The 25,769-nt window shown below is 37.8% G+C and overlaps 1 protein-coding gene across 1 annotated transcript in view; it reads left to right on the plus strand.

Moving 5' to 3' along the window:
- LOC140513777 (TP53-binding protein 1-like) overlaps window positions 1–25,769 on the plus strand; it is a 115,339-nt gene that overhangs the window by 48,722 nt on the left and 40,848 nt on the right. The window contains exon 12 of the mRNA XM_072623780.1: window positions 24,767–24,997. Within this exon, the coding sequence (XP_072479881.1) occupies window positions 24,767–24,997 (231 nt within the window). The remainder of the gene's footprint in view (window positions 1–24,766; window positions 24,998–25,769) is intronic.

The raw sequence follows: 25,769 nt of genomic DNA on the forward strand, positions 1-25,769 counted from the left end.
AGGGATTAGATTTGGTTCATAGCCTCAAAGAGCAAGACTGGGGTGGAATGGAATTTCCACTGCACAGAAATTACATGGAAGTGGTTTAAAGCTCTTTCATAAAAGAAAGATTTCAAAGATTACACTAACAAGTCACGGTCCAAATGGAATAGGCTTTGGCGGGATAGGTTACTGAGCTCTCAGTCAATGGAAGTCTTCAAGTAGAGCCTTGATAGACTTGATTACTTATTGGGAGTATTACAGATTTATGTTTGAATAAGGGTTGCACTAGATGACTTTTGAGATTCCTTACAAATCAGCAAGTTTCTGATTTTATGACGTATGTAACTAGGATATTGTGACATGCTAGCAGTGTGCTAGCTACTCTAGTCAAAAAGAACCAGATGTTGGACATCATTAGGAGGATTATTTAGAAACAAAGTAAACAATCTTAGCCTACTCTTAATACCACTTGGAACTCTGGTTGCTGCATTTCAGTAGACAAACAGTACTGAAGAATGTCCACAGAAAGGCAATGAAAGTGAGTAAAGGAATATAGAGAGTCTTTTTATTATTGAGAATAACCTAATGAAAATTGTTTCCTTAATTTGCTTTCAATTTTTTTGAAATCTCTTTGATTTTTAGAATTTCTATTTTGGTTTTAAAATTTTTGGTTTTCTAGTTTTTTGGTTTTCCCAGTTCATTGATCTATTTGATTATTTAGTTTGGAAATATAAAGCCTGAGAAGTCTAGTTTTGATTGAAATCTGCAAAATTATTAAGACTACGGATAAGGTGAACTTGTAAACAGTAGCTGAGGTGCTGGAGTGAATAGCGCACCAGGCCTGCAGTTAGGAAGATCTGAATTCAAATTTGGCCTCAGACACACTGTTGTGCTTGTCCTCCATTTTTGAAGAGGACCATGACATCAGAGAAATGATGACATGACTTGAACTTGACTTTGTTTTGAGTGAGGGAGGGCTGTGCAGGTCACCAGCCTCCCTTCTCCTCCAGAGCTGTCTGAATCCAGTGACCAGATATTCATCAGCATGACTGGAGATGACCCAGGATGCACTGGGAGACTTTGGCCTTTTAGGCTAAGGCCTTTTCAGGTACTCATTGAAAATGAGGTCATGTCCATTCAGTGAATAGGCTTCTTTAAAAAGTAGTCAAGGGAATAGCTCCTTTCATAGAAAATAATAAGTAGATAAATCGTGCTGGGAGGGGCAGGAGTCTCAGGCTTGTTGTTTCAAAGAGAAACTTACTATTTACATTCACTCTAAGCCAGGAGGTTCCAAAACAGCCATTGAGTGAAGATTGGGCAAGGACCCTTCATTGTTCAGTCCATGGGCTTCAGGGTGCACGGCGTCTAAGGTTTTAGGGGAGACAAGAAAGAAGGAAAGAAAAGGGGAAGGAATCTAGCCAATGCAGTGTACCCCAAGTTAACTGATCAACTTCTGGCAACCAAAATTTACCTTCTTTGGGAGAGAAGGAAAAGGGAGAGGGCTAGGTTGATGAGCTGAGTTGCTCAGATGGCTGAGTCCCCATTTAGGCAGCTTAGTCTACTCACAGGTTGTATTTGTCCTTTGTTTTCAAAGAGAATCATGACATCATAGAAATGATGACATGACTTTCTCTTGACTTTGTTTTGAGTGAGGGAGTGCTGTGCAAGTCACCAGCCTCCCTTCTCCTCCTGAGCCATCCCTCAGACACGTACTACCTGTCTGAACCGGGTCAAGTCTCTTAACCCTGCTTGCCTACATTTTATCTTCTGTAAAATGAACTAGAAAAGGAAATGGCAAAGCACTCTAGTATCTTTTCTAAGAAAACTCCAAATGGGGTCACAACATGTCAGGTAAGACTGAAAAAGCTCAGCAGCCACAAAGCTGAACTTGCAATAACTTCTAATAAATAATTGGAAAAATTGTTTATATTATTTAGAATCTCAGTATAATACTAAAAATAAGGGACAGAATATAGATTTAAACCAACAAAGGAAGTACTAATACTTCACACACTACATTGCACATTTACACAAATTAATTTATATGACTAGTTAAAGGGGTAATTGGGCAAAAAAAAAATTTTAAGTAACTCCTGGGTTGATATAAACTATTTCATGAGTGCCAGGCTAAAAATAAATTAAGGCAAACTGTAATTTACATATTGATATGACTGAAAGATATCTATATAGGTATATATAGATAAATATATGTAACCATGCTCTCCCACAAATTATTCTTTGGTATTACCATCAGACACAAAATATTAGAATAGCTGGACTATTGGTCCTTCCCATTATGGGAATATATTGTATTATTATTATATACAATATATTGTATTATTGCAGTATAAGAACAAATGGTGACCAACTGTTTTCCATCTTCCCAGAGGATAAGAAAAGAGGAAATGAGTTTATATTTAACAAGGGGTTAGAGATAAAAGAGAGCTTTCCATCAGTGTACCCAACACTGAATTGGGCTAAATGAATGGTTATGGATTTACCTTTCTTGAGAGGCTTTAGAAATATAGTAAATTTCCAAGTGCCTGGGGCATTTGGTATTAAATTCTTCCTCCTTTCCCCACTTCTAATTCTTCCTTATTCTATAAAAGAAGCCCATTTAAGGCCATCAGTCAATCTGCTAACATAGTCTATGGAGATCTGGGGAAGAAAGAACTTGATGGTTTTAATTCTAACTATAGGGAAGAAATGCTATGAGAAACTTAGAATATATCAGATATGAGTATGGACAATTTTTAGCAAACTCGGTGTGAGAAGGCTTCCCCTACCACAACGGTAACGCTATGTTTGGTGTGATAGAAAAGAGGGTTGGATTTTAAATCCTGACTCTGCTGCTTACTATTTATGTGACCTTAACTATTTTGAGTCTTAGTTTTCTCATTTGTAGTATTTGGGGTGGGGTGTGAACTAAATCATGAATTCTTAAAGTGTGGTCCGAGAGATCCCTGAGATCCTTATTTTCATAGTAATACTAAGATGTTTTCATTTCTAATATGGTAAAGACTGGTGGATATGACCGATATAAACAAAAGCTCTTTAGGGAGAGTCCTCAGAAATTTTTGAACATGTGAGGGGTCCTGAGACCATGAAATCTGAGACTGAATTACTTGTAAGGTTCCTTCCAGCGCTAAATCTGTGACCCGGTGATCCAAATGAATAGTCCAGCATGTGCCTCTTGAGGAAAACTCAAACCTGAGGAGAAATGGTGTAAATTGCAGGATTTTGGGTCCTATACTCCTTTTATTTTGTTTAAAAAATTTTTCTTGTGAAAGTATCACTTATTCTTTGGTTTTTTATTATGGAATCATAGCTTTTAAAGAAAAGATTTATCCTCAGAATTGTAACATTGTGAACATGGCATCCAAATAAAAATTGCAGTTATTTGTTTAAAAAACAAAAGAAATGACTCATGTCAAAGTCCACATTGTTTCAGAAAAAAGTAGGCTTACCTACTTAGGATTTTTTTTTTTCGTCTACTCTTGTGGATGTTGTGTGTTAATTAAAGGTGAAAAATATTTTGTTGTTGTTTTTGTAAACGCAAATCAAACAAACTAAAGTAACTAACAGATAACAATTATCTGGGAAAATTCTGGGAAAAAAATCCTTACATTCAAATTATTTTTAGAGAAGTCTGAAAACTTTTTTTCCTAACCTAAATTGTACATATCCCACATAAATTCATGAAAGTTTAAGGTTGAAATGCTTCTTTTACTCCATAATATTTGGGATGAAAATTTGATGACTTTTAAATTAAGAATACATTGTATTCCTATAGTAATAGCTTCTAATCAAGGCATTTAAAACACTTTCATAATATATTTATGCTTTGGCAAATTAGTAATTTCTCCTTAGTTATAGATGTTCTTTTCACCTGCACATGTTAAACACTGAACAGCATTACATAAAAATATGAAGTTGAGCACATCGTAGCTGATTGGAAATGTTTATTATTTCAGAATCTGCTGTCTGTATGTAGCTCGATCAGAAGCTGGTAACAATTTATGATCAGTTTTAGAGGTTAAATTTAACATGGAGTTAGAAAAAAAGAATAAAGGTGAGATGACAGTATTTTGTGCTATTACAACAGCTTTTACTCAGCCTATTTATTATAAGATAGAGGCAAAAGTAAGTATGTTGACTGCTTATTTACCATGTCTTGGAGAAGTTTAACTGATGAAAGCAATCACTATAACAAGGAGGCCTAAATAGCCCAGAAATTGCCGTAGCCAGCAAGCATTTTATTTGCTTGGCTAGTGGATCCTTTTAGAGAGTGTGCTTATTGGCGAAATGTTATGAGGAGAATGAGCGAAGATTATGTGTAGCAGTCTCACAGAACAGTGAACAGTGAAGGGTGGAGAGAAAAACATATCTGCACGAAGTCTGGCCTGAGACCCAGCTAAGGCTGATCATTGAAATAATGTTAGTAACACTGGAGGAGTGACAGTTGGATGTGAAATGGAATAGATCCATTTTCTTTGATTTAATTTACATCTTCATTACTGTTATATTCTTAATTTGACAGCTCAGAGTATGTTCTATTCCATGAAGAAGTGGGATGGCCATTCAAGAAAATGAACTTGGAAAGAATGGTTTATTGTTGTTTAGTCCTTTTAGTCATGTCTGATTTTTCGTGACTGCATTTGGGGTTTTCTTGGCAAAGATACTGAAGGCATTTGCCATTTCCTTCTTTAGCTCATTTTACAGGTGAGGAAGCTGATGAATTAAGTCGTCTGCCCATACTTAGTATCTGAGGTTGGATTTGAACTCAGGTCTTCCTGTTTGTAGGCCCAATACTCTTATGTACAGCTGCCTGCCCCTACGGGGTACCTTAGAAGGTTTTAATTTACATTTCTCTAGTCAAGATTGATTTAGAGCATTTTTTAATATTACTATAGATAGCTTTTATTTCTTTAGAAAACTGCCTGTTCATATCCTTGGACCATTTTTCGGTTGGGAAATGGCTCTTATTTTTTTAAATTTGACTCTGTTCCCTCTATGTTTGAGAGATGAGGCTTTTATCAGGAAAAATTTGTGATTTTTCCTCCCCAGTTTCTTTGCTTTCCTTCTAATCTTGACTGCATTTGTTTTCTTTGTGCAAAACTGTTTTAATTTTATATAAAAAAATGATCTGTTTTACTTTCTGCAGCCCTTTCAATCTGTTGTTTGGTCATAAATTCTTTCCTTATTCATGGATCTGATAGGTAAAAATTTTCCATGCTCACCTAATTTGCTCATGATGTCACCATTTATGTCTAAACCATGTACCCATTTTGGCCTTATCTTGGTACACATCGTGAGATGTATTCTCACATTGTGAAAAGCTATATCTAGTTTCTGCCAAACTGCTTTCCAGTTTTCTCAGCAATTTTTGTCAGTTAGTGGATCTTTGGGTTTATCGAACACTACATTACAATGGTCGTTTCCTACTACGCATTGTGTACCTATCTGTTGCGCTCAACCACCACTCTGTTTCTTAGCCAGTACCAGATTGTTTCCATGACTACCACTTTGCAATTGAGTTTGAAAGCCGGTGCTACTGGGCTGCCTTCCTTAACATTTTGTTCATTGATTCCCTTGATAATTGATGTTTTGTTCTTCTAGATGAATTTTGTTACCGTTTTTTTCTGGCTCTATCAAATAATTTTTTTTGATTGGTAAGGTACTGGATAATTAATTTAGGTAGATTTATCATTTTTATTATATTGGCTTGGCCTACCCATGCATTTAACATTTTTCCAGTTAGTTAGATCTGTTTGTATTTGTGTGGAAAGTGTTTTGTAATGGTGCTCCTAAAATTCCTGAGAGTTCTTGGCAGCCAGAAGCCCAAGTATTTTATGTTGCTTGTGGTTATTTTAAACAGAATTTTTCTTTTTATCTTTTCCTGCTTGGTTTTGCTAGTAATATATAGAAATGCTGCATGTATTTTATATCCTGCAACTTTGCTAGATTTGTGAATTGTTTCAATTTGTTTTTTAGTAGATTCTCTCAAGTTAAGTATACCATTATCTGCAAAAAGAAATAGTTTTATTTCTTCATTGACTATTCTTATTCCTGCAATTTCTTTTTCTTGTCTTATTTTTATAGCTAGCATTTCTAGCACAGTATTGAATAATGTGATAATGGACATCCCTGTTTCACCCCTTATCTTCTTGAAAAGGCTTGTATTTTATTCTCATTACAGATAATGTTTGCTCTTGAGTTTAGAAAAATATTACTTGTCATTTTAAGAAAAGTTTTATTTATTTCTGTGTTTTCCAGTGTTTTTAATAGGAATGAGTGTTGTATTTTGTTGAGTTTTTTGCATCTGCTGATATAATCACAGTCATTTGATTTTTGTTGCGTTTGTTATTGATGTAGTCAGTTACTTTAATTTCATCTTAATTGGTTACACATTCATCCTTTTCATTTTTGCTACTGAAAAGAAACCAGATTCACCAGTGACTTATTTCAGTGTTTTGTTGTTGCTGTTTTACATTAAATTTTATTAATCTCCTTTGATTTTTCAGGATTTCTATTTTGTGGATTTTTAATTTGTTCTTTTTCTAGTCTTCTACTTGCATATCTAGTCCATTTCATTTTATTTAGTAGTTTAGTTTTTTAAACTTGCAGTTTTATTAATTTCTTCTTTGATTTTCACGATTTCTATTTTGTTGTTTAATTAAATATTTTTAATTTGTTTTTTTAGTAGCATATCCACTTCACTGATTTCCTTTTTCTCTCTTTTATTGATTTAAGCACTTAGAGATATAAATTTTCTCTTAAATAGTGCTTTGGCTGCATCCCAGAAATTTTGGTATATTGTCTTATTGTTACCATTATCTTTAATTAAATGATTGATTGTTTCTGGATTTGTTCTTTGATCTATTCATTCTTTAAGGTTAGATAATTTAGTTTCCAACTTTTAATTTGACTTCAAAGACCCTTTATTGAATGCATTTTTTATTGCATGATTGATGTTCTGAAATGGGGTGCATTGAATATTTGTTTTCCTATATTTGTTAATGAAGTTTTTATGCCCTAATACGTGGTCAGTTTTCGTGGTGCCATGTAGAACTATGAAAATGGTATACTCCTTTTTATTCTGATCCAGTCTTTCCCACCTAATTTTTCTAAAATTATATTTATCTCCCTAATTTCCTTCTTATTTATTTTGTGGTTAGATTTATCCAGGTCTGAGAAGAGTAAAGTGAGGTCCCTCACTAGTATAGTTTTACTGTGTTTCCTCTTGTGTTTCATTTAATTTCAGTTTTAAGAATTTGAATGCTGTGCCATTTGGTGTTTATACGTTTAATATTGATTTCATTTTCTATGCTACCTTTTAGCAAAATATAGTTTCCTTGATTGGCCCAGGATGCAATGGGAGACCTTGGCCCCTTTAGGCCAAGGTCTATTCAGGTACAAAGTCTCCCAATGCATCCTGGGTCATCTCCAGTCATCCTGATGAATATCTGGTCACTAGATTCAGATGGCTCTGGAGGAGAAGTGAGGCTGGTGACCTGCACAGCCCTCCCTCACTCAAAATAAAGTCAGGTGCAAGTCATGTCATCATTTCCATGATAGCATGGTCTTCTTCAGCAACGAAGGATGAACATAACAACAGCAGCATTTCCCTGATTAGTATGTATTTTAATGAGGTGTAATTTTCCTTTTGCTTTGAGGTCATGGCTACTGCTCCAGCCTTTTTTACTTTAGTTGAAGTATCATAGATTCTGCTCCAGCCTCTTATTTTAGCTTTGTGTCTTTCTGTTACAAGTGTGTCTCTCCCAAACAACTCATATTGAATTCTGGTTCCTAAGCCATTTTGCCCTTTGCTTCTGTTTTGTGCATAAACTCATCTCATGCACGTTCACAGTCAGGATTGATTACTGTTTATTTCCCTCCATCCTCTTGTCTTTATGCTTTTCTGTCTTCACCCTTTCACCCTCTTCTTGCTTCTGTTCTTCCCTCTTTGAACCAGTTCAGATGAGAGTGAGGTTCAAGTCTTGTTTGTGTCTCTCTAGTTATTCTCCCCATTCTGTCCCCTTGCATGACTCTTGTGAGATAATGCTCCTTATTCTTCCTTTCCCTTCCTTCTTTTCCCAGCACATCTTTCTTTCTCACCCATCCATTTTTCTTTTGAGACCATCCCAACATATTAGATTCACACTTAGCCTTCAGTTTAAGTAGGCTCCTAAACTCCCTTAGTTGTCTTAGGCTCTAGATGTGTCCCCTTCATTTTCGGTAATGTAAACCATTTAACCTTGTTAAATTCCTTAGAATTTCTCGCTCATGTTTACCTTTTTATATTTCTCTTGAAACTTTTGTTTTATCAAATTTTCTCTCCAGCTCTAATTGTTTTCATCAGGAATGCAATCCTCTGTTTCATTCAAGTCTGTTCCTCTCTTCCCTTTCCGCCTTTCATTGTGTGATAATGCTCAGTTTTGCCAGGTAGTTTTTGGTTTTTTTTTTATATTTATCCTAGCTCCTTTGCCTTCTGGAATACCATATTCTAAACCCTCTGCTCCCTAAGTCTTGTTATCCTCTCTGTGGTGTTTAAATTCTTTTTCTTCCCTGCTGCTTTCTGTATTTTCTCCTTGACCCTAGAAGCTTTAAAATTTGGCTGTGATGTTCCTGGGCATTTTCATTTTGTGATCTCTTTTAGGAGGTGTTCTTTAGTTATAAGGTATCTTGGCTGTTTTCCTTTATAATTTCTTGATATGTGAGGTCTAGGCTCTTTTTTTGATCATGACTTTCAGATAGTCCAATGATTTTAAAATTATCTCTCCATGATCTATTTTCCGGGTTAGTCTTTTTCCTATGAGATGTTTGATATGTTCTTTTGATTTTGTTTTATTTTTTCTTATATCTCGTAGAGGCATTAGCTTTTACTTCACCAGTTCTGATTTTTAAGAAATTATTTTCTTCAGTGAGGTTTTGTTCTTCTTTTGCCATTTGGCCAATTGAGATTTTTAAGAGGTTTTCTTTAGTAGTTTTTTGTGCCTGTTTTACTGTTTGGCCAATTTTGAATTTTAAAGAGATATTTTCTTCAAAAATTTTTGAGCCTCCTATATCAAGCTGTTAATTCTCTTTTCATAATTTTCTTGTATTACTCCCATTTCTTTTCCCCAAATTTTCTTTATCATTATTTGATTTTCAAAATCATTTTTTTCTCATTTTTAAATCCCTTTAGTTCTCTAGGAATTCTTGTTGGGTTTGTGTCCAATCTGCAGTTTTTTCTTTGAGGCTTTACATTTAGTTTTTTTTTTTTCCAATTCATTGTCTCATGAATTTGTGTTTTGATTTTCTCTGTCACTATAGTAACTTTTTATTGGTTGGGTTCCTTTTTTATTTTTCATTTTCCCAGTCTGTTTCTCAACTTTACATTTTATGTTAGAGTTGGGCTCTGCTTACCTCTGCTGATGGGTGGTGATGGTGGTGTGTGGTTTGTGGTGTGTGTGTGCGTGCGTGCGTGTGTGTGCCTGCGTGCGTGCGTGTGTGTATGTATGTGACTGTTCTGAGGTTCAGGCTTTTATGTCCTGCTATTTCACAGCTAGTTCTGGGGGACTGTGAGTTTTTGGTACTTCCAAAGTGGTGTAATGTAGGGAGAGGTCTGATCACTGCTCTCCTGGTCTGTGTTCTGGTCCTTACCCATATAAAGCACTCCTTGCTTGTGACCACAACTCCACACCCAGGTATGGCCCCTGCTCTCCTGGGACCACAAACACCCCTCTCTTCCTTTGGAACTGCAACCCAGAATTGGAAAATGGGCAGTAGAGTTTGCAAATGGTTTCTGGTCTTCTACCCAGTAATAGTAATAAACAAGTAATCTCTTGTAATATCTTTCTGACTAGATGTTTAATCTACTTAGTGTCTCTGGGAATCAAGCACTCCCAATATTTCCCATTGCTGCTGCCACCACAATAGGTGTCACTTCTGCCTTTAAAATATATATATTTTCATACACACACACCTATATTCAGTTTTCAACATTCACTTCCACAAAAATTTGAATTCCAAATTTTCTCCCCATGTCTCCTCAACCCCCACCCCAGGATAGCATGTACGCCATCCACCCCTTCCTTTAGTCTGTCCTTTCTTCTATCACCCCCCACTTCTTCTGTCTCCCTCCCCTCTATTTCTCTGTAGGGCAAAAATGATTTCTATACCCCAGTGTCTGTACATCTTATTTACCAGTTGCATGCAAAAATGATATTTAATACTCATTTTTAAAGCTTTGAGTTCCATATTCTCTTCCTTCCTCCCTCCCCACCCACCCTCATTGAGAAAGTAAGCAATTCAATATAGGTCATACATGTGTAGCCATGCAAAATACTTCCATAATAGTTATGTTGCAAAAGACTAACTACATTACCCTCTGTCTTCCTGCTCTCCATTTCTTCCATTCTTTCCCTTGACTTGTCCCCCCACAATGCTTCCGATTGTCCTTTTCCTCAATTTGCTGTCCCTTCTATTATCTTCCCTCTCCTATCTCCTTCTCCTTCTTGCAGTGTAAAATAGATTAGATTTCTGTACCCAACTGAGTGTGTTATTCCCTCCTTAAGCCAAATTCCATGAGAGTAAGGCTCACTTATTCCCTTTCATCTCTGCCCTCTTCCCCTCCATTGTAAAAGCTCTTTCTTGCCTCTTTTTTGTGAGATGATTTACTATATTCTAGCTTTCTCTTTCTCTTACTCCTAGTAAGGAGGCAGTAAATTTTATTTTTTAGGTATTCCTTCATGTTCAACTCACCCTGCGCCCTCTATGTGTGTGTGTATGGATGTGTGTGTATATATGTATATTTTCTCTAACTGCTCTAGTACTGAAAAAGATCTCATGAATTACAAATATCATCTTTCCATGTAGGAACGTAAACAGTTCAACTTCAATGAGTTCCTTATGGCTTCTCTTTCTTGTTTACATTTTCCTGTTTCTTTGGATTCTTGTATTTGAAAGTCAGATTTTCTATTCAGCTCTGGTCTTTTCAACTAGAATACAATGCTTGGAAGTCCTTTATTTCATTGAAATTCCATTTTTTCCCTGAAGTATTGCACTCAGTTTTGCTGTGTAGGTGATTCTTGGTTTTAGTCCTCTGTAATATCATATTCCAAGCTCTCCAGTCCCTTAGTGTAGAAGCTGCTAAATCCTGTGTTCTCCTGATTGCATTTCCACAATACTTGAATCGTTTCTTTCTGGCTGCTTGTAATATTTTTTCCTTGACCTGGGAACTCTGGAACTTGGCCACAATATTCCTAGGAGTTTTCCTTTTGGGGTCTCTTTCAAGAGGTGATCAATGAATTTTTTCCATTTCTGTTTCACTTTCTGGTTTTAGAATACCAGGGCAGTTTTCTTTGATAATTTCTTGAAGGATGATGTCAAGGCTCTTTTTTTGATCATGGTTTTCAGGCAGACCAATAATTTTAAAATTATCTCTCTTGGATCTGTTTTCCAGGTCAGTTGTTTTTTCCAATCACATATTTCACATTGTTTTCTATTTTTTTTCATCCTTTTGGTTTTGTTTTATAATTTCTTGATTTGTTATAAAGTCATTAGCTTCCATCTTCTCCATTCTAATTTTTAAAGAACTATTTTCTTCAGTGAGCTTTTGGACTTCCTTTTCCATTTGACCAATTCTGCTTTTTAAGGTATTCTTCTCCTCATTGGCTTTTTGAACCTCTTTTGCCATTTGGGTTAGTCTATTTTTAAAGGTGTTATTTCTTTCAGCATTTTTTTAGGTCTCCTTCAGTAAGCTGTTGATTTGTTTTTCATGATTTTCTTGTATCACTTTTATTTCTCTTCCCAGTTTTTCTTCCACGTCTCCTACTTGATTTTCAAAATCCTTTTTGAGCTCTTCCATGGCCTGAGACCATTGTGTATTTATTTTGGAGGTTTTGCATGCAAAAGCCTTGACTTTTATGTCTTCCTCTGATAGTATGCTTAGATCTTCTTCATCTGAAAGGATAGAAGAAAATAATTTTTCACCAAGAAAGTAACCTTCTGTAGTCTTATTTTTTTCCCCTTTTTGGGACATTTTCCCAGCCAGTTACTTGACTTTTGAATCCTTTGTCAAGAGGAGGGAGCTTTAAGTTCTCAGTTCCTCCAAGGTGGCACAATCAAGGGAGAGGAGTTTACTCCTCTTCTGGCCTGTGCTGTGGTCTGGGAGCAACCACAAGCTTTTCTGCCCAGGATCTGTGAGTAGGATTCCCTCCCCAGAGCCTCCACCAGCTCCACCAAGCCGGCAGTCCTTCTTACCCTAGGACTGCTACTCAGGACTGAGACCCACATTGGCTGCTCAATTCCCCCAGGGTCTTTAGGCCAAGGGCTCCAAAAATGAACACTGTAGCCATGGCTGCTGTGGCGGCTGCCACAGCCCTGGGGCCAGAAGCCACTCCCCTCTCACCCACGTGACCTTTGAAGCTGTTTTTGGTGTTTGTGGGTTGAGAAATCTGGGAACCGCAGCTGCTGCCCATGATTCTATGCCTGAAACCTTTTTCTGTTCTGTTTGTGCCATTCAGCGTGACCAGGGCTGGACTGGGCTGCGCTCTGCTCCTAGCCCAGTGCGATAGATGTTTCCTGTCGGCCTTCCAGGCTGTCTTGGGCTGGAAATCTCTTTCACTGTGTCATTTTGTGGCTTCTGCTGCTCTAGAATTTGTTTAACATGGGCTATGGGGGTAGAGCTAGAACAGGTCCATCCTTCTACTCCGCCATCTTGGCTCGCCCTGACAGTCTGCTTTTAGAACCAAGTTTTAACACAGATTTCTCTGCCTTTAAACATTTTATGTTTGCAGTAGTTAAAATTAGCAGTGACCTGTCAGAATGAACACCTGAAGTATAGATACACACACATATGTGATGAAAAGATTTCCCATCCCTTGGTGTGAAAATGCTTTCTGTGGTCAGGTGAACGCTTGATGATGCTGCACTTTGTTATGGCCTGGACCCTGACCGTAGCACTCTAAATATTTGGGAGTCCGCTGGACTGCAGCTTCTTGTTGGAACTTGTTGAATACATCAGAAGGAGGCCAGGAAGTCACTTCTAGTCATATGTCTACTGGAGTTGAGCAGGTTTTTGAAGATATTTTTATTTTACAATGCATTTCCTAAGGTTGCTGTCCAGGTTTACAACTTTGTGCTACGTTAGGGTTGAGGTGCGCCACGTGGCCCTAAAGCAGCAGCATTGTGGCACAAGGCAGCCCACCACTTTGGGCCCTCACTGTCGAGATCATGTAAGCAAAATAATCGCTTTTCATTTGTGCTGCTGCTTTATTTTATTAAAGAGATAAATTTCTAGCAGGAATAAAAGAGTTTAAACTAATGTCAAGAGGTCGAAAGTAGAAAAAACGATACTGAGGAGGACTGAAAAGAAACCCTGGACTCCTGGAGCTGTATGTTCAATACAAAACACTTCTTTATATTTTTTGAGAACAGGGACTATTCACCTGGTGCCTAAGGCAGTGCCTTGCTCATAACATGTGCTTAGTAAGTGTTTGTTGAGTCTCATTGAATAATAAATGGAACCTTTGTGCTATAAAATCTTCAGGAATGAGGAAATATCGTATTGACTCCAGAAAACAAATCTGGGAGAACTTCACCCATACGTTCAGACTCTCATTCTGCTTGTAGAAATGAGGCAGACTGAACAGGACACAGAACCTGTTCTTGCTTGGTGACAACAGAACCTGTAGACTAGATTAGAGAAGCACATGTTAGTCATCAATGTTCTAAATGGGAGATTTTCTTTTCTTGAAAAAGTGTATTTTTATTGATATGTTTTTTAATACCCCCCAATTTTTTGATGTATTCTTCTTTCCTCTGCCCAGCTGAGGAAATCCTCTGTTCCTTTCCCCCTTTTTTTTTGTTTCTGCAGTTTACCTCTCCATTTTCCAATCCCCTAATTTGATCATACACATGCCCTACAGAATGCTGACTGTCATCATTACTGTCTGTGGGTCGTTGTGGTCTGTTTGGGTCACCCTTTCTGCTGCTTCTCCCTACCATGCTCTCATCCTTATTTACTCCTGCCCGTCTTCATATTCCTTTTCTCTGCAGTGTAGCCTTTGAGTGGCAGTGAGTTGGTAATGGACAAAGAACTGACCAAATGAATGAGCAAAATCTGCATTTTAACCTCTGACACATACTGGCTGTGTGACTTCAGGCAAGTCAGTTAGCCTCTTGGTGCCTCAGGCAGTGCTCTAAAACGAAAAGTGGATGACCCATTGCAGTTTTGTATTGCTGGCAGGAGTTTCCTCACTGGAGAGCTCACCATACTCTTGAAATTACATGATTGGGTGGTTTTGGAGGAGGCTGTAACCTCTGCCTTTAGGGAGACGTAGAAGCTGATGGAGCACTAGAATTTAGGAGCTCCGAGTCAGTTGTTCACACGAAGTCTGGCACCATTATGATGAGCCCTCAGAGGGGCAAACTGGGCTAAGTCAGAAAAACAGAATGTGTCAAGTATGGGAATCAGGCCTGGGTGAGATAGGGATACCAGTCATCAGAAGAAAGAAAAACAGATGACACTGTCTCCCCTTCATTCTGATTCTTTTAGCCATTAACTAAAATCTAGCTTTTCCCTGACGAGTCCACATTTTTGGCAGCACACTTCAATTCTAGCTCCTCTTTCCTATTCCTCACATCTCACATGAGCCTGGAAAACCTGGCATAGTCCTTGCTTCTCATTCCTGCCTCCAGATTCTCGTTCTGCCATGCTTCTTCCAACAGCTGTTACCTGCCAGCACATAGGTCATTTTTCTACCTTTTTCAGTGGCTTTGATGCTTAGTCTTTTTTTCTCTCCTATTTCCTTGGGGGGCTTCAATATCGAAATTGCTGATTCTTTTAACATTTTATGGTTCCTGGAATTCGTGGTCCACTTTACCTTCACTCTACTGTTACCCACTGGACTGGTCCCATTTTAGACTCATCATACCTGAAACTATCCCTTTTACAAAAATCAGTAAGCAAAAATCTGCTTTCTCTTTTACCCCCAAAGTTGAAGAAGAGAGAACAAGAGAAGCCCTCTTACACACACTTACAGTCAAATAAAACACACGTCTGCATCGTTCATGTCTGTGCTTTTATCTCTCTGTAAGGAGGTGAGTAGTATATTCCATCATCTCTGAAATCATCTCTTCATAATTTCTTGTAGCACCATAGGACACTGTCAGATTTATATGTGATATCACAGTGTCACCATCGCATTTATATTTCATAACTTGTTGAATCCTTCCCTAATTCATGGGCCCACCCTTGGGGGCCACCACAAAAAGAACTATGAATATATATATTTTTTATATCCCTAGAGTTTGTTTATCAAATGAGCTAATATTTGTCAAGCCCTTAATGTAGTGCTTGGGATATGTAGTGGGTCCTTAATAGATGCTTGTTCCCTTTCCTTTCCCTCTCCTTTTTCTTAGGAATAATTCCTGCCAATATCCATTCTCCCTCTAATTCCTCCTCCTTTTCTCCCCTTCCCTCCTATTTCCCCCTTGAGTAATGTATATTTCTATACCCAATTATGGATGTATGTGTGTGCATTCTTCCCTCTGACCAGTTGAGATGAGAGTTAGATTCACCGTTTCCTCTTTATTTCTGTAGATTTCTACTTGTGCACCGGGATTATGTGAGATGATTTTGCTTAACTTTTCTCTCCCTTTCCTCCCTTACTATATTCCTCTTTCTCTTTCTTTTCCATTCTTTTAAAATCATCAAGCTATAATAGAAATAATGTTTCATTAGAATTCTTCTATAAAACCCAATGGTGATAGAGTTCTGAGGGTTTACTTATTTTATCTCCTCATCTTAGATTGTAAGCATTTTTGTTTTGTCATTGGGAAGTTATAATTATTTGTTCATGTTTCTCTTTTTATGTTTCTCTTAACTCTTGTGTTTGAATTTCAAAGGAATGTTTGGTCTTTTCATTAGGATTGCTTGGAAGTCCTCTTTTATTAAAAGTTCGTTTTTCTCACTATAGAATGATAGTTTTTCTAGTAAGTTATTCTTGTTTATAAGCCTTTTGGAATATCATATTTCCAAACTTTCCATTTCTTTTGAGTGGTGACTCAAATTCCTCTTTTCTGCATGCTTGCATTATTTTTTCTTTTATGTGAAAGCTCTAAGTTTTGGCTATAATGTTCCTGAGAGTTTTCCTTTGGGTTTTTTTCAGGAGGTGATGGGTGGATTCTTTCTACTTTTATTTTGTCCTATGGTTCTAAGAAATTTGGATAGTTTCTTTTATAGATTTTCTTGAAACATTTTTTGTTTCTTTTTTTGGTCATGGTTTTCAGGAAGTCTAATAATTTGTTTTAAAAAAGTTACACACACACATACACAGATATATATTTCAACAAGCAGAAATCTGCCTTCTCACCCTTCCACACCAACTCTTTCCCCCTGCTTGAGGTCTAAAGGGAAAATTACATATAGTTAATCAAAACAAATTTCCATATTGGCCGCATCAGAAAAAATCATCTCATTTTGTTGCCTCTCAAGAGGTAAGTAGCATGTTTTCTCCTTAGTCCAGTGACTTCTCAAATTCTCTGTCCTGGATCTGCTTTTCAAGTCATTTTTTTTTTGGCCATTCGATACCTTACATTTTCTTCTTTTTTTCAGTCTTTTGACTTTGTTTTAATATTCCTTGTCTCATGGAGACGTTAGCTTCCATGTGGTAGATGATTTCTTAGATCCTAACTAAAATATTCTGATTTTTGATCCCTCCATTCTTTCTCATTCTCCCATGTCATCCATGTTATTCTGGTCCGACTTTCTTCTTTGGGCCAGCTTGATTAAATTGTCAGCCAGTTCAACAAGCCTTGAGCTGATAGGCCCTTAGCTCTTCCACCGTTTCTTCCCCATCAATGCTTAGCTCTCCTTCCATTTTTTTGCCTCTTCTGTTCCTGTTCTCTAGTAAGTGAAACCTTCGGGAAGAAAGCATCCGGACTTATGGACTGCATTCCCTGAATGTGTGTTCTGTTTAGTCTGTATTGGACCCTTGCTGCTGAGTAACAGGCCTTTTATCCATCCCATATTGATCATGACTTGGACTGCAGTGACTCTTCTAAAACTTCTCATTTCCCCTTAAGCCTTCAATTCCAATCTTTCTTTCCCCTCTCAAGAAATAACCTCATCTTTTTTTAAATTCATTTAAATTCAGGAGATTGCACCCCTCCCCCACCAAGGCCCCTAATCCATACTTCTTCTCAATTGCCCTTTTACTCTGGAGGGCAGGCTTGTACAATATCCTCGGTATTGTTCTCAGTTCTTTACTTGCACTCCGTGTATCCAGTCTGTTGGCAAAGTGTGTTGTTGCTGCCTTTATAACATGTCCTTATAACGTGTCCTTTGTTAACTCACCTAGTGCCTACAGACCTTCACCACATTTTCTTTCCTAGATTATTGGAATAGCCCTCCAGGTGGTTTCCCTACTTGAAGTCTTTTCCGCATTCCATTTCATCCTCCACTCAGCTGCCAGTGATTTCATAAGGTGCTGATCTCATGATGTTATCCCCCTCCTCCCTCATTAAACTTCAGTGACCCCCATTTGACTTGTAGGTTCAAATAAAAAATCTCTGGTGCTTACAGCATTTCAGAGTCTGATGTTTTCTTACCTTTCCAGTCTTCTACTACATTTTGTTCTTTACTCTTATGATCTATTTATACTGCCCTACCTTGTGTATACACCAATCCCTGTGCTTTTGTACTGCTCTCCCCCACACCTGCAGTGCCTTCCTTCCTTACCATCGCCTCCTTGCTGCTGACTTCCTTCAAGATTCAGCCTTCCCTCGGAGATTACCTTCTATCTTGTGTATATCTTGTATGTGCATAATTATTTTCTTATTCTCTCCCTCATTATAATGAGCTCCTTGAGAGCAGAGAAGACATTTTTGCCTTTATTTTTATTCACAGAACTTAGAGTGCCTGATACACAGTAAGCCACTTTAAAAACCTGTTTGACCAACTGGCGACATAGTACAGTGAAGAGGACCTGATCTACTTACTAGCTATTTAACGGCTTTGACAAGTAATTTAATGCTTACAGACCTCTGTTTCCTCATCTGTAAAACGAGGGTGTTTGGACTAGATGACCTCTGCATCCCCATCGATTTGAAGTAATGCTATGATCTATAATCTCATGGCATGATCCTACTCCTCGCTTCTCTGTCCTTATTCATGTTTTCACTTCTCCATGCCCAAGGATTTATTCTTCTTTAGCTTTAGCTGAAGCTCAGTCCTTTGTGTGTGGCCTTGGTTCGTTGTGTCCCACGTCTTCTCTTATCTCATTCCGTTGTGCCATCACTCTCTTTCCTTTGTCCTGTTCAGTCTCCCATCCTGCAGTCCCTCAAGCTGTTCTCTTGTCTCTTCTTTCTTCCTTTCATTACTAAATAGCAAGAAGAGAAGTCTGCAGTGGCTCCTGCTATAGCCTGTTTGTATTCCCACCTCTCCATTGAAACTTCTGTCTTAAGGTTCCCCCCTGCAGTCCTCATCTTTTCCCTCCCTCTCGCATTTTGACTGATTGGTTCTTTACCTGTTCCGTCTTGATGCTTTCCATTCCTGATATTTCGGTAGCACTTCCTTCTTCTGCTTTTGCTCGCACCTTTTTTGACTATTTCTTCATCTCCTGCCCCATCCTCCTGCCCTGTAAGAGAAGTTTCCACTCTTCTTTCTTTCTCTGAATTTTCATCCATTCTCATATCGATGTTTTTTATCTGGACACAGATGACTGTCAGATCTCTGACCTCTCCCTAGAATTCCAGTGCTGCATTCACAAAGCTGTCCGTTGCTTCTCCCTGTCTGTCCCTTCCTCTGTTCGTCTCAGTTTTTTGTTCAATTAGCAAGCGTTTATTTTCTCTCCTAAACAGCAACCAAAAAAATCATCATGGCAAATATTTGTAGTCAAGGAAAGCAGATTGTCTTGTTGGCCATGACCAGAAACATGTCGCATTCTGTATTTTGAGCCTTCACCTCTTTAGGCAGGAGGTGAATAACATGCTTCACATTTATTTCTTTTGAATTGCATTCATCAGAGTTCTCAAGTCTTGGGAAGCTGTTTTTTTTAAAGTAATGTTGTTACTGTGTAAATTGTCCTCTTAGTCCTTATTTGCTTCTGTAGCGGTAAATTCGAGTTTTTACAGATTTCTCTGAAACTGCCCATTTCACCGTTTCTTACGGTGCAGTCGTTTTCTGGAACATTTGTTTGCGTATTTGTGTAACACTTCCCAGGGGGAGGATGCCTTGTTGGCTTCTAGTGTTTGCTGCTCTGGACAGAGCTGCCGTTGTAGGCCTTTGCCTGTTTCTTTGATCTCTTTGGGCTTATAGGCCTTACGTATCCCTGGTTCAAAGCACATGCTCAGCTTATTGATTGTTGGGGCATAGTTCCAAAGTGTTCTCTGGAATATCTGGACCAATTCACAGCTCTTCCGTCAGTGCATTAGTTTGCTTGTTTTCCTGTAGTCCCTTCAATAATGAATTAATGAAATAATCTGTCTTCTGCCAATTTGATGGGTGTTATATGGAACCTTAGAGTTTCTTTAATTCAGAGGTGCCATATTTGTAACTTGTAGACTGCTTAGTCCTTAGTGAGGCGGTGACCAAATTAAAACATACTTGGGAAATGTTTAACAAAGTAAAAGTACTGTACAATATAGATGATGCCAATTTATGATTTTCTAAATCACAATGTGGCCCGTAAGGATCCTACTTGACACCACTGCTTAATTCAAATTTTGCTTGTGGTTGTTATGGCCTAGATTTCTTCATTTGATAACTTTGTCGTTTCTGACCATTTTGGCTCTTGTTCTTACAGATTTGAATCAGTCCCATATATATGTTAGAAATGAGACTTGTATCAGAGAAACTTTCTGCAAAGATTTTTTTCCCTAGTTATACTTGGTTCTCTTGTAACTTTAACTGCATTGGTTTTCTTTACATAAAAACTTTAAAGTTTTCGTGGAGTAAAGTTGTCTCTTCAGTCTTCTGTGATATCACCTCTCCATCCTTGTTTGATCGTGCACGAACTTTTCCCATCACCATAAATCTGAAAGTTAATTTCTTCTTTGCTTGTCTAATTTGTTATGTCATTGGTGGTGTATAAGCCATGTTCATTTGGACTAGTGTGAGACTCTATGGTGTGAGGTGGAGGCCAGTGCCTAATTTTTGTTAGACGACTTTGTATTTTTCATGGCAGTTTTGTCAGATAGTAAATCTTTACCCTGTTAGTTGGCGTCTTGGAGCTTTTCAAACACTCTACCACCGTTTATTTGCTTCTGTATGTTAAGTATCTAATTTGTTCTAAGAATCAAGATCTCTTTTTTAAGCTAGTACCAAATTACTTAGATGACCCTGTCTTTGTAGTATAATTCAAGGTGTGGTACTATTAACTGTCTTTTTTTTCTCAATTTTTTTTCATAATTTCTCCTGAGATTCTTTTTGTTGTTGTTGTTTGTTTTTTAATTTAATTAATTTCTTTTCAGTGTTCATCAATCACTTCCTTAAGATTTAAATTTTCTCTCCCTCCCTCCCCCGACCTGAGACGACTTGCAGTGTTATGTGGGCTCTACACATACATTCTTATTAAACACATTTTCGCATTAGTCATGTTGCACAGAAGAATTAAAACGAATGGGAGAAACTATGAGAAAAACCAAACCAAAACAAAACATCACACGAGAAGATAGTCTGCTTCATTCTGTGTTCCTATTCCACAGTTCTTCCTCTGGATGTGGATGGCCTTTGCCTCAAGAGTCCTTCGGGAGTGTTTTAGGTCCTTGCATTCTCTTGAGAGTCCTGGCCTTTGTTTTCTTTCCCTAGCTCTGTAAAGTACTTCTCTGGTAGTTTGGTTGATACTGTCACTTCATAGAAGTTTAGCTTTTCATTCATCTCTGACTCTTCCTTCTCGTCCCCATATCTGATCACTCGCCACAGCCTTTTAATTATACCTTCTTTTCTCAGTGTAGCCCATGCCTGCCTTCCCTGCCTAGCAGTTTATCCCTTGTAACAATGGATAAAAAGGAAAAGGAAAAAAGGCAGCTCAAAACCAACCAGGAAACCATAGTTGGTACTATATGCGGTGTTTCTGCGGTTCCCCACCCACGCAAGAAGAAAGGGAGCCACGTTTTCTTACCTGTTCTCCAGGGTCAGGCTACGCAGTCGTTCTAATGACAGTGTTCCGGGCTTTTTTTGATTCTTTCCATTTATATTATTGTGGTCATTATGTGTAAGGTTTCCTGGTCCTGTTACTTTGATTTCTGTCAGTTCATGTAAGTCTTCTCCATTTCTGTATTTTTTATTATGTAATATTCCATTACATTCATGTACCATAATTGTTTTTAGCCATTCTCCAGTCAGTGGGGATCTATGTTGTTTTCATTTCTTTGCCACCACAAAAAGGGCTTCAATGAATATTTTGCTGTGTATGGGACCTTTCTTTAACCTCCTTAGGGGAATACACACACACACACACACACACACACACAAGTGTGTGTGTGTGTGTGTGTGTGTGTGTATGTATATGTGCGTGTATATGTGTGCTTAAAATATATATGTATGCCCCAAGGAGGTTAAAGACAAAAGAAAGGTGTGTGTGTGTGTGTGTGTGTGTGTGTGAGAGAGAGAGAGAGAGAGAGAGAGAGAAAGAGAGAGAGAGAGACAGACACAGAGACACAGAGAGATTTCTGGGCCAAAGATTTGTCAGGAAATTGGGAATTTAGAAGAGGAGAATTCAGGAAGTGAACAGGTGGCTATTAATGTTAGAGAAGAGGATTGAGCTGTTTGCATCTTAACTAAAGGTAGATCTCATAAGGACTAGAAAGAATATACTTGTGTGGAGATTTGCTCATTTGAGAACAGTGTACAGATATACCCACTGAATAGGATACGATAGAGAATGATAGATGTGGCATAGAAATACAGATAACAGTGGAGGGGACTGCAAAACAAATGAAAAGAAAGACTGGATTGATAATTCATGACCTCAGATATTTGTAGAACATTGTGCAGGGTGTAGAAAATAATAAAATTGAGATCTTAACACCAGTAAATAAACACAGTCTTATAGACATAATCTAGATTTAGTTATAGGATATAACATATTTGGGGGAAAAAGTTAACTAGGCTGGACAGTAAGTTAGCAGTACCTCAGCTTCACAGAGGAGTGGCATTTGAATTGGGCTTTCTTTATTTGCTTTACCAATAGTTTAGCTTTTCACAAGATGGAGAAAGTTCACAGGAATCTTACTCAGATTCAGATTTAGATGAGCAAGGTAGAATTGATAAATGAAGTAGAAACACTGAAAACGTTGATAGAACATAGAACATCTTAGAATTACCAGGGAGAGAACACTCAATGGAATATCATATGTAACCTAGACTTGAGGAGAATTAGATTGGAAGAAGTTTGGTGAAGATAAGTATACTGTCATGGATTGACACCCACTGAGCAAAGTCACTCAATTTAGGAGAAATAGGAAATGAAGAACAAAAATTTTTAAATAATTTTTTTCAATCCATAAAACTATTTTCTTCCTGTTCATCCCCCCACCAAAAAGAAAAGAAAAAGAAGACCCTTGTAACAAAGATGCATAGTCAAACGAAACAACTTCTCACATTTGTCACGTCTAAAAAATATATGTCTTATTCTTCTACCTGAATGCATTAGCTCTCCCGTCTTGCTTCATGGCTGGTCATTGAGCTCGTTAGAGTTTTTAAAAGGTATGTGTGAACAATCTTGATGAAGAAGATAAGGAGGAGAAGCCTCAGACAGCAGTGTGACTTATAGAGAACTTACTGATTATGGAATGAAAAGAGGGCATACCAAAAATGGAAACGAGGCTGTACAAAGGAATCGCTTAGTTCTGTAAGAACAGGGAATGCAGGCAGCTTGTCAGGAATGTTATAGAGGACTGTTATGCTTTAGGCAGGAAATTTTATTAAATGATCTATTTAGTTTCATTTTGTAACAGTAATGCTACTTTTATGCAAATTGTAAAATACTGAACGTTTTGTTGCTCTCACAGTTTAAGTGTATTTTGGAGACTCTCTCTTACTTAGACGGGATGATATTAGGTCTGTCAGTGTAATCCTCTTTGCTATGATTTTTTTGGGGGTGGGATTTTAAGATTTAAATAATTCAAGAAAAGATCAGCTTAATTTCTTTTCCCTAATATTAATCTCCTTCTATGTGCAGGACACACTGTGCTAGGTATTTCTAAAGCCAAGGCCTCTGATTTTAGTACTTGTCTTTCCTAAAAGGTGAGAATTAGTTTGGAAAAAGGAGAGAAGAGACACTTTCTAGTGTATCTTTATAACATTAAAGACTTGCTTTGAAAAAAGAGTTCTTAAAAAGTTAACAACAAATAAACCACAAAATGAAAGAAGTTAATAGTTGGTAGTTGAATAGCAGAACAGGTTATGGGGTAGTTTCTAGGATAAAGTTGCCTATACAGTCATTGCTTAAATTCATCTATATTCATCTAAGGGTTGTAAGACAATATGGTGAGGAAATGGAAATTACGAAGGAGACATGACGCCTGGGAATGGTATGACGGGAGGAGAATTTGGGGACAAGGGAATAGAATGGTTCCCAGTCGGCCTCCTTTAAAGTTTACTCTTTTATTGCTTATTTTGTGTCTGTCTTTTTCAGAAACACCATTTCATTTCACTTTGCCTAAGGAAGATGATGTTATCCCACCATTGACCAACACAACTCCACCTTTGATTGGGCATCTTAAATTAGGTCCAAGGAGATACAGTACTCCTATTGATGAGTGATATGAAACTGACACTCTTTGAGCTAGAAACTCTGAGGTGTCATCCTTTATAAAAAGGATATCCTTAGGACCAGCGAAGAAATTGGGACTGGGTTATATCATTTATTCTTCTTGCTTCAGGAGTAAACTTTAAAGAATGTGACTGACTGCAGATCTTCATAGTCTCATTCTAGTCCCATTGAGGATCTGGTGACAATTTCCAGTTTCTTACATTTTGATAATTTTTTTGACCTTTTAAACAATATACCATTTGTATAGTAGAAGTAGACTGTGCTTGCTTTTTCACAGAAGATAATCAAGGTGTAGAGGGGAGTCAACTACCAAAAAAAAAAATTAAACATTGCTGTAATCTTGAGGGCAGGAGACTTTGCAATCCCAAAATGTAGCAGAGGGCTGGGCACATAGTAAGTGCTTCATAAATGTTTTAGTCATTCATTGATTGAGTAAGCAGCTACCTTGTGTGGAACACTGGAGAAAAGGAAAAGTTAGAATGAGCATCGGAAAAGGAGGGAGGAGAGTTTACCAGACTGCCTGAAAAGAGAGAAAGCTCGGTTTTAGGCAGGGACATTAAAGCTCACAGATGTGTTCCTGGGCAACACCATGTGCATGTCATATTTCTGCTTGACAGGCAGGGATGGTTAGGTAGCTCGCTCCTCTTCAGCAGCGCAGTAGCGTTCTACATTAATCTATTTGTTTTCTCTAGTCAGTGCTGGGAGGTAACTGTCATGCCGTCTGGAGTTTCCTGCTACCTATGCCTGATGCTGGCAGATGTGGGTTGGCTGAGGGCTCATGCAGCATCCTAAATCCAGATGTGGAAGTGGAACTGAATCCTGTTGCTCCTCTTAAGACCAGGTGTCAATGACAGCGTGTAGTTGTGGATATTTGTGACAGGATCTCTTCTAGGTACAACAGCTTGGATCTTGCAGACCTGTGGAATTGCAGAGGCAAACGGAAGACCCTGAGAGGCTGTATTTAATGTGTGTGCTTTAGTGGGGTTTTTTTCTTCTTCCTCCTCCTTCCTTTCTTTCAGTTGTGGACAGCTATTCAGAGAGCCTCTTAGCAGCCAGTGATGTCATGGCTGAAAGTTCTGTGGGGTCCAACGATGTTACTGATGAAAGTGAAAAAGGGGATTCCAGAGCTGTCCCAGAAGTGGATGAAAAATTGAGTCTGAAAATGAAACTGGTGAGCCCTGAGACTGAGGCGAGTGAAGAGTCCTTGCAATTTAGTTTGGAAAGGAAGTTATCTTTTTATGCATATCTGGGTAAGTTATGAAAAGTTTCTGGCCCCTTTGGTATTTTGTATTATTGACCCAATTAAGCGATAATCTTGGCTATTCTTAGCACTCCCTCTTTCTTTTTAAATTTTTTCTCAGTTTTATTGATGCTTTTTGTTTTTAATATCATAATCTTCTCTTAGTACATCCTTCTCCTTTCCCTCTGAATTTGCCTTAGAACAAAAATTAAAAACAATTTTTTAAAGTTCAGCAAAACTAACCAGCACACTGATGATCTCTAACAGTATAAGGATATATCATGCAAACTCCCTTTTTTTCCTAAGCAGTGTTAACAGTAGAAAGATTAGCTAGTGTGAATTTTGGGGAGAGGTGACTTTGTGTTGGGATGAATTTCCTCATTATTGAAGCACTGGGAATGCTGTCTATAATGGTTGCATTTTCATACTTTGATTTGGGTCATTAAGTAATAGTATACTAGAAGTACTAAATATTCTTGATTATTCAATCAAAAACTCCCTAGTTATTTGATAGTGAACCTGGTATGATGGAATGTGAATAAACTAGAGCCATAATGCCCTTGTGGGATGATATGGGAACATCATAAAATTAGCATGGCATCTTTCAAGGAGAAAAGACAGTATTTTCGTTTGAGACCACAAGGGAATTGAATGAGCTGAGTGGAGTTCTAGGTCAAGAGTGAATCAGTATGGGACACATGAGGACTGAGGAATTATAGTGAGATAGAACAATTTAGGATCACTTAGTATGAGACTATAGACAGTATGAGAATAGATAGTTT

This window comes from Notamacropus eugenii, chromosome 7, assembly GCF_028372415.1.
Source record: "Notamacropus eugenii isolate mMacEug1 chromosome 7, mMacEug1.pri_v2, whole genome shotgun sequence".
In the NCBI taxonomy this organism is placed as follows: Eukaryota; Metazoa; Chordata; class Mammalia; order Diprotodontia; family Macropodidae; genus Notamacropus; species Notamacropus eugenii.